At 47.6% G+C, this 9,524-nt stretch overlaps 2 protein-coding genes across 2 annotated transcripts; one reads left to right on the top strand and one right to left on the bottom strand.

Moving 5' to 3' along the window:
- Positions 1 to 261: 261 nt before the first annotated feature.
- Positions 262 to 903, top strand: LOC149326177 (uncharacterized). The gene has a single exon (XM_089564491.1). The coding sequence runs from the start codon at positions 262 to 264 to the stop codon at positions 901 to 903; it is 642 nt and encodes a 213-aa protein (XP_089420617.1).
- A 3,427-nt stretch (positions 904 to 4,330) lies between these two features.
- On the bottom strand, positions 4,331 to 5,266 carry LOC149326176 (uncharacterized). The gene is made up of 2 exons (XM_089562387.1): positions 4,861 to 5,266; positions 4,331 to 4,743 (listed from the first exon to the last, which is right to left on the bottom strand). The coding sequence occupies exons 1-2, from the start codon at positions 4,970 to 4,972 to the stop codon at positions 4,331 to 4,333; spliced, it is 525 nt and encodes a 174-aa protein (XP_089418513.1). The 5' UTR covers positions 4,973 to 5,266.
- Between the last annotated feature and the right edge of the window lie 4,258 nt (positions 5,267 to 9,524).

Raw genomic sequence — 9,524 nt, 5'->3', positions numbered from 1 at the left:
AGTTTTTTCCCTATGACCGAAACAGGGTTACGCGGTTCGAGATCCTCACTACGTTTCACATACTCCCACTTTCGACATCAGTGCTCCATGGGCGCAGACCGGGCCGGTGAGTTCTACACTGGGCTTCTTCGATTTACCGAGCTCTGATAGTCCTCGGGCAGTTCGCGGTTTCCTGTCAGGCAGGAAGCTACGTCATGATCACGTGCGAGCGGTGCTGGCTGGCAGCCCGCGGGCAGTCAGCGCAGAGGGAAGAGGGGAGCGATGCCGCTCGAGAAATTTGGCGCGCTTTTTGTAGCAGACCACATGTTGGAGTCTGATAGCTCCGACTCTGAGGAATCCGATGACGACGATTTTGGAGACACATTTGTAATGTGCCTTCTGCTTTCGCAGTTGGAACGCAAGGACCGACACAGGGTGAAGTTGTATGTGGAAGAGGTTGCGCCGCGCTACTTGGACTTCGAGTTCAGGAAGCTTTTTCGACTATCACGATCAACCGCGGCGACTCTAGTGGACGAGTTCCAGCACTCCTCTTTCTACCCCGAAGGCCTAAGAGGGAGGCCAAAAATCGCAGCCGAGAAAACTGTCCTGATCGCTCTCACTTACATCGGGACCCAATGGGCGCTCTATCAGATCGCCGACAAATTTGATGTCAGCGAATCAACCGCCCACGTCGCCATAAACAGAGTCCTGGACTTTCTATGGTCTGTAAGTGGAAGGGAGATCCGCTGGCCGGATCGTGAAGAGCAGGCTCTCAACAAGCGGGCATTTCGTGCTCTGTACACTCGCCACGGAGAGCCTGTTGGCCTGCCAGACGTCATTGGTGCCATTGATGGGTGCCATGTCCGTATTTCGAGGCCGTCGGAATCGGAGGAGAGCTATTATAATCGCAAGAAATTTCACTGAATATTACTGCAAGGCGTGTGCGATGCGGACATGATGTTCACAGACGTGTTCATCGGATTCCCTGGGAGCGTTCATGACGCCCGAGTCCTACGGCACAGCTTCCTGTTCGAAGAGGCAGCTTCAAAATGCGAAGGTAAGTTCGCACTTTGTAATCTGAAAACTTAAGGGCGCTCTGTAGAGGCATTATGACAATAAATCGAAAAAAGAAAAAAAAAGCGGGGGTTGGGGGGGGGGGGGGGTTGCCGCGCATAATTGAGCAGAGTGCGAAAAAGGGCTTTATGCTGTTTGTCACTTTCGTGTAACTCAGTTCCTGCTCTTCAAAATGAGTCTCGGGGGTGTTCTTTCTAATGCTGAGTTGATATTGTTTCGTGACCCCTCTCTCCGTCACAAGCTGTGTGTCAAAGTACAGATTCAAATAATATTAAAACATCAATACCTGCAAAACAAATCTCACTCTTTGGTCAGAGTGCCTACAAAGACCTTCCACAAGGCTCAAATTTTTTTTGAGGTGGCGGGGAGCAGGTGTGGAACAGGTGTCAGCGTTAGTTTGTGGCATCACAGTTGGAAGCTTCTGAACTAAGGGCACAGAAATGGAAAACATAAAAAATTGATCTGCACAGGAACATGTATGCTACATGGCTGAGAAACTTTGTGGATCATCAGGACTGAGACGAAAACCTGTAGTAATATAGTTTCCTTTATCAACACGAATCTACAAAGAAAAAAAAACACATACCTTTCTATTGATTCTCTATGAGTGAACATATGCAGTTGTGATGTATGACATATACAGTAGTGGAGAGTACTTTATAGTCATGGTAACCATTTGCTGCATTTCCAGGCGGCTACCTGCTAGGAGACGCAGCTTACCCGCTCTTGCCATGGCTTCTGCCTCCATATCGCCAGACAGGAGCTTGGAAACCATGGATGGCTGCTTTCAACAGTGCCCATACTAGGCAACGAGTCGTCATTGAAGGCACCTTTGGCCTCGTCAAAGCAAGATTTCAGCGCTTGAATTACATTGACGTGTGGGATGTATCCAAGGCTGCATATGTCGTCATGGCAGCATGTGTGCTCCACAATATGGCAAGGCGCCGTGCTGACACACTGGAGGATTTGCCAGATACCACTGACATAGAGGCCGACGATGAAACCACCCTTGAAACACATGAAGCACTTTCTTTTGCTGTTGCTTTACGGGACAGCATAGCACAAAATCTATGAAGTGGTGAAACCAAGAACCAGGGCTTGCCAATTTGTTGAGCAAAATCTGCATGAACTGTGCCAGGTGACATTTTCAGATATATTCTCAAGACTGAGCCAAAACTATTGTGTGATATTTTTATTGAAAATGTAAATAATACTGTTTGAAGTCACATTGCAATGTAACTTGATTGCAAACAAATCAATGTAAATAAAGTTTGCACTAACATCTGTTAACCGGAACAATAAATAAAAATACACAACATCTATTATTCAGGAACAAGTTATAGAATGCTTTTAACTGAACACAGAACCGTTTAAAAGATCAACATGGGAGATGTAAAGTTAGAGTACAGTGAATAAAATTAGGCATTCAATAAAAGCTAGCAAGGTAACATGTACTTATGCCCCTGGAAAAACATGAAAAGTATGGAACTAAAAGTTAAATATTGCAATTCTTAACGTATGGGAAAAATAATTTAATTTATTGTTTCTACAATCTTCTGCGAGATCTTAGCACGGTGGGCAAACAATATAAATGACAGCAAATGCTGGAAACAACAATCCAAGGATGTTTCAGTAAAAAGGAAATTAGCAAAAAGCACGGACAGGAATGCAAAAAATACAAAATTGCTTACAAAGTTGCTTCATTATGAAAACTAAACACCAAACAAATGCACAGAAATGATGTGAAGATGTTGTGAATGAGATTACTGTAAGCAATATACATCTTTGCGGGCTAGCTGCTGACGAAGCAGCATGAGGTGAGCAGAGCAATCTTAGACACTTGTACAGAGGACGAAGAATGAGAATGAACACAGCGCTGTGTTCATTCGCATTCTTTGTCCTCTGTGTGTGTCTCAGATTGCGCTGTTCACCTCATGATGCTGTAAGTAATTATAAGCTACTCAACAGGCTCAACATTTGCTGTGGAGTGCCGACACTCGAATCTTGAAGCAAATTTTTCAAGAGCAGCAAGTCGCTCAACATGGGCCTGCCTGCGAGCAGCCATGCGGTCCTCATGCCTTTTTTGTCGGTTCAGCTCAGCTTCACGAAGGTGGCTTAAGAAGCCCTGCACCACAGCACGTGTTGAGTCCAGACGTGCCCTCTTTGCAGTGGTTGTTTCAGTGCGCAGTGGCTCTTGGAATGAGTTGTCAGGTACATCCCTGCCACCGGTGCATTGGTCTCCTACGGTTGGACTCTGCTGAACGCTCACGGTAGTGGGTTGCAGACATGATGGGCTGTAAATACACAGTGGCAATGAAAAAGGACCACTTGAGTAAAGCTGGCGTTAAATGAAAGATCTTGAACAAAACTGGCATTTCTCATGATCTACCTGTATAAATGTTTTACAGCTTCATTTAAAACCCTTAGTACTTCCTTAACACAGCACTGACAACAAATTTGGTTCGTGCTTTCTTCGTTTCCACATGATATGTTCGCTTACGAGATCCAAATCGATTTTTTTTCCCATGTTGTTTCGGTACGTTTTACCAGGCTGAGATGTAAACATTCTGGGTTGGTATAATACAACGATTCCTTCCCAATTCAGTTCCATTTTTTAATTTCATGCCCTGAAGCGGCACCATGCGATAATCGTTGATTCTGCCTAGGTTATCACTCTGGCTCTTGAGGCTAGGCTGGCGTTACCATTATACTGAATTAAAACAGATCACATCAGTTTTTCTATGCCTGACGTAGGCTATACTTAAGGTTTATGTCAAAGCCAGGTGAAACCAAACGAGCACGAGAAAATATTCAAGTCGCAAACGAGTGCCGCTATGTGACCTAAGTTCTCGAATTAATTCATGCGCATTACAAAGAAAACACGCAAGCAAAATCTGCCAAAAAACAGTGCCAGAAATTATCACTGCGAAAAGAAAAATTGCCGGCTTACGGAACATTCGGCAGAAAAAAAAAACAAAAAAACAATCCCAGCATGGTTTCTCCGCAGTTTCTTTCTGCTGCTTCCACAAATATATAACTTTAAATAAAACCAGTGGCGCGGGAGTAAATTAAGAGGCCATAAACTTACTCAGTGTCTTGGGTCCACGCAACCCCGGGCCCCAGCAAACACGGCGGGTTCACGGCGTGGCTCTTGTCCAGCAGCTCACTCAACTCCCTGGGCATAACAAATAATGAACCCACCGACGTATGTTAGCATGCGTGTCAGTTTGTCAGGACTTTATATGTCAACTGGGATGAGAATCATAACAGTATACACTCACTCTTCAAACTCGCATGTCCGACGGTCATTGCCAGAGCGAGAGTTGTGCTCTCGCACTCGCTTGTATGCTCTTTCAAGCGTACGCCACTTGTTTTCAACTTGGCCAGGTACTAGGTTGCCTCCGAAAACGTCGTTCAACCTGGCCGCCAGCATCTCCCACATCTGTTTTCTCGTCTTTAGACGCCTTGCCGGGTTTTCTTTAAATTCTTTATAGAGCTGGATCAGGACCAAAGTCTTCTGTCTCGGCCAAAGTTCATCCGAGGCGCTGTCCGAGCCTACGGCGGCTGTTTCCTGGCCGTTGAAGTCGGCGCTGTCCGAGCCTACGGCGGCTGTTTCATGCCCGCGAAAGTCGGCGCTTTCTGCGCCTGTACCTGCAGAGTCGAGAAGGGCAATCCGCAGTCGAACGCCACCTGCAAAATGTGATATGCTTAGCTAGTAAATGCGACAAGAAGTATATGGCACTTGGTAATGCGGTATTGTACTTGGAACTATACTACTATGGCAGGCGCATGCAAAGTAGTACGTACCGTCGGTGACATACACCGGCAATCCTTCTTCTATGACGGGCATGCCGTCCGGGCCAAGCTCCGGGTGCGCGCGCGTCTCGACTCCGTCGAGCAAAATTGTTTCGGAGGCCATGTCGCGCAGCTGTCCGCGTCAAAAGAAGGGAGCGAAAGCGCGCGTAAATTGGCGCGGATGTGCCAAATGCGCATGCGCTTCGTCTGCTAGCTTCTCAGGCAGCGTCGTCTGCTAGCTGCCGGCTCGTGTGGGTCCCAGCAGCTCCGGCAGTCCGCGGTGAGCCAGACGGGGAAAATCGAGTGCGCTTCCGGCAGGTTGCGGACTGGTGGGCGGAGCTTCGCGCCCTGCCGGAGAAAAACGAGCTTCGGGCCGGCGTCGTGGTGAGTCCGCGGTGAGTCCGGGACTGATAATCGAAGAAGCCCACTGAAGTCGGCACTTGGGGGGGGGGGGGGGGGGTACTGTCGCTCACAGTGTACTCCAGGAAGAAGGGTGGCAAAGTGCCGAGGGGAAGGTGCTTGCAATGCTTGCTCAATACGAGGCTCAACAAGCGTTGAAATTCAGTGACGGCGTCAAAGGTACGCGACGGACAGCATGAAAAATAGTCACGCAGGCACCATGGCTACACCCAAGTAAAAAATTTTCTGCCCCCGTTCTCAGTCAAGTATTATTAAGGAGAATATTTTTTGCCCATTTGAGCACTTAAAAGCGTCGCAGTCCTGCTAACATGGAAATATTTATATAAAGTGATCACGTGATCGGAGGAGGACGCTGCTGTGTACGCTCAGCATTTTGTCAGCATTAAAATTTGTTCATAGTGCTTACATTGTACTGGTGCTATAATTTTGAGAACACTATTGAGTACACTCTGTATTTGGTCTGCATAGTAATATTTGGCCATTGTGCCTAGAATACACTGTCACTATAATTTGGTTAGTAATGCGTGTTGCCATAAAGGCTGCCACAGCTGTTCGAAGAATTTGGAAATCTCGATCTAGAGTCGGCGTGTTTACTGTACTCCCTTCCACACCTCAGTGCCCAAACTGTCCACACACATATGCAGACATAGAACACCGCCTTACACAGTGCCACGTAGCCTTCCAGTCCCCCGCCTATCCTTTCCCGCCACTCCCACCGTGGCCCATCTGGCTTGCCTTCCGGGGCCTGAACCTGCAACGCGCCCTCATCACCTTGGCCCATGACCTATTGAACGCCTAACATAAAGGCTGTTAATAAAAAGTGTCACACCACCACCACCACCAAGATTACCCTGGCTTCAGGAACCCTGCCCCGCCAGCTGCCTGGATGCCGGACCACACGACTGCTGTCTATGATCCAGAGTGGAACACGGTGGGCGAGGAGAAAGTGCAAAACCTGCTGGAGCATCTGGCGCCGCTGGCTGCCGAGAGTCCTCGTGGCGGGACGGTTCTGAAGGCTATTGCCTACATCGCGGAAATTCCAAGTTCCACAGGATGTGTCGAAGAATTCTGCGCACAGCTAACTGACAGAGAAGGTTTATTTATGCTTACTGAGGATTACCTGATAAATGTTATGGGCATGAGCTTAGAGATGGCTCTCAAGGTATGTAACATGGTCAGGTCACTGATATAGAAAACTCGGCATGGGATTCGCGACTAGCTTAACATCATCTGCATCAAGACATGGCCGCCGACCATCTAGAGCAGGACATCGGTATGCCTTCATGTGTGCCCCACGGAGATTGGAGGGCTACAAAATTCTGATAATTTGCATTGTGTCAGCGTTGCGCCTTGAGTGACTGTGCCTCTTGCTGTATGTCAGGGCTTGCTCCACCGTTTTCGTCAAAATTAAAAGGTTTTTTTTTCGCATTTGTCTTCTTTCTGGCACTGATCGTCGATATTGGCTAGTATACCCAGCCCCAGAGCAACTGGAACTGAGTCACCAGGTGCCATGTCTGGTAAACGAAGCAATGTTGGTATGAATGCAGGGTTACTGGCAATGGGTGCTTGGTACTAGGTCGCTCGATACTGGGAGACATGTGCAGCCTTTATGAAACATCGAGGTCTGTGCTGATTAAAGGGTCTGTCTTAATAATTACTGACTGAAACACGTGTGATGATTTTATATCCGAAAAGAACGTACCATAATATAAGAAGGGAGCAGAGGGATATCGGAGGAAACAAAAAAAAAATTTAATTTGGCATTGAAAAACGCCTGAGAACGGTGAAACCTTGCTATTTGTGTACCGACCACGTGACTGTATCTCCGTGAAGTGTGCTGTTTGAAGCGGTATCCACTGTCTTCTAGAATGTCACTGTCCACACGACGGACAGCAGCGCGGACGAAAAGGTCACGTGAGTGATGCGCCGAGCGCGACAACACACCGAGGGCAGGAAAATTCCAGAAACTGCTGTGCTCCTCGCTCATCTGGCGCTGCCCTCTGTTCGCGAGCAAGCTCAGCGTCAGGGGGCGCTGTGTTGTCTGGCGGCTCACAACAACGTGACCGCCCGTTCCAAAGGGGTGTGAATGTGGACGTGATCATCATCACCATAAGTATATTGCTGCGCTGGGCAAGATGACGTATTTATGAAGGTCAGTACGTGGTCTGTGGATGTGTTCGTGCATACAACTGGCAGCTTTGAAATTTATTGCTGTTCCTGGCTTGCGGCGAAATTCGCGCTAGTTTGTGGAAAGCGGCCACGTTTTTGACGGTTAGCACTTAATTCTGATTGGCTCTAGAAAGCCTATGGGCACCGAAACCGAAGTTGTGGCATTATCTGCCTTACAGATCCGCATATGAGGTAACGGTCTGACTGAGGGATGCATTTACGGAGTCAGCAGTACAGTAACCGAGGGGCTCCTGTTTCCCCAAGGGATGGAAGTACGTCAGGACGTTGTTTATTTATTCCCACAGGTAAGGACCTCGGTGATTTTGCCATCAATGAGCCTGAAAGCTAAGGCGCCGCGCTCGCCAGATGTTCCTCCGGTCTTCGCGCTCTCTTTTGTGCCGCGCTTGTTGCCGCTAACTTTTTCGTGGCAATTAGCAGCAGAAGAACTTCTTCGAGTGGGTTGCTAGTTATGCTGTCAGTAGCGAATATGAAGCTACCTTTGGCGAAAAGGGCAGCAAAAAATTCAGGGGACACTTTTACTGTCTAAAGCAGGGTGCCGAACCGGAACCGAACCTGAACACGAAACAGGAACTGAACCCGAATTTTCACCCAGAACCGTACCTGAACCGAAGTCATATTTTTTTCGCCAGCTTGGAACTGAATCCGAAGCGGAATAATTCAAAGGAACCGTTCCGAACCGGTTCGGGGCTCGGTTCAGCGCCACTTTTTTGGAAACCCGAAAAATGTTTTTTCTTTTCAGACAAAATGAGATGGTCTAGAGCGTAGGTTTACCCATCCGAAGCTGTCTGCGCTAGAAAGTGCGAAAATGGCACCCAGTATGTGCGACAACGAAATTGAAGGCAGTCTGGTGTCAGGAAAGAAACCTGATAGACGCTTCTGTAATGTACTAGCACCAATTCTAAAGCATGGCACGCCAGTTTTTTGTGAAATATTGAGTTACTACAGCCCCCTCTTGCATGTTTCCTTATGGTTTCAATAAAGCTGTTAGCAGTGCTCTAACTCGATAAAGGACTATAAACACCAAATTTCTGCTTGCGTGTTTTCTTCCTTCAACCGATGCTTTCGACATTGGTATACATGAAGGATCCCGTGGTTTTCGCCTGCGACGAAGAATTTATATTTGAATTTCTTCTCGGCGCGCTTTCGATTTCATCAACAGAACCATGGCTTTAAGATGCAGTCTAATTTAGGTTACGTGGGGCACACACAATGCAGTAATATAACTGCTAATGCGCCGTTTGTTGCAACTCTAGCCTTTGAATCAGGCTGGTTTATGTGCAGTAGTGAGGCAAAAGAACGTACCAGCGTTTCTATCACAGTTTTTCCGCGCCTCACGTTGCCTAAAGTTTAACTACACGTCAGAGCCATCGTTTGGGTGATGAAACTGAAGCAGCATGGGAGAATAAATTCCTTTCTAAATTATGCAGCGGAAGTAGGCGAATACCACGCGGTGTTCCATGTACTCTAATATCTAGGGCATCATTTGAAAGGAGTAAACACGCAATAAAATTAGTTGTGCGTAGTCTTTTAGGCATCGATTGAGAATACCTTCCATTTCTTTGTGTCATTCACGACAAATATATGAAACAAACGATCTAACAGCGTTATGGTGGCGGTTTTTGAGGAAGGGCATGGCGCAATAACAGCCTCACATCTTGATAGACACCTCAGCCGAGCCGTAAAAGAAGGGAGGAAAGTGGGAGTGAAAGAAGAAAGAGAGACACCGATGCCGTAGTGGAGGGCGCGGGAATAATTTGGACCAACCAGAGATGTTTAACCTGCATTGACATCGCACAGCACACGGGTGCCTTTTGCTTTCCGCCTGAAACGAAACGCGGCCGAGCTGGAACCCAGATACACCCAATAAGTAGCCGAGCGGCCCAAACACTTAGCAACCGCAGTGGGCAGTGCAACACCTACTTCTGTAAGCGTTCGTTGAGTCGGACAAGAGGCACTAAATGAAACCCTTGACGATGGGTCACTGGTGCAATAAAGAAAATAAAAATGCCTCATTGGCTGTGTAGCTCGGCCGCTGATTCCAAGGTTGCGGGTTCGAACCTGGGCTC

Source organism: Amblyomma mixtum, chromosome 10 (genome assembly GCF_055824585.1).
Source record: "Amblyomma mixtum isolate Tamu chromosome 10, ASM5582458v1, whole genome shotgun sequence".
Classification (NCBI taxonomy): domain Eukaryota; kingdom Metazoa; phylum Arthropoda; class Arachnida; order Ixodida; family Ixodidae; genus Amblyomma; species Amblyomma mixtum.
This window is presented reverse-complemented; position numbering and strand designations above follow the sequence as displayed.

Coding starts and splice junctions, on each gene's coding strand:
- LOC149326177 (XM_089564491.1), top strand. CDS start 262: ATGCCGCTCGAGAAATTTGGCGCGCTTTTTGTAGCAGACCACATGTTG.
- LOC149326176 (XM_089562387.1), bottom strand. CDS start 4,972: ATGGCCTCCGAAACAATTTTGCTCGACGGAGTCGAGACGCGCGCGCAC. Junction 4,744..4,860: donor GCCGGTGTATGTCACCGACG/GTACGTACTACT, acceptor CACATTTTGCAG/GTGGCGTTCGACTGCGGATT.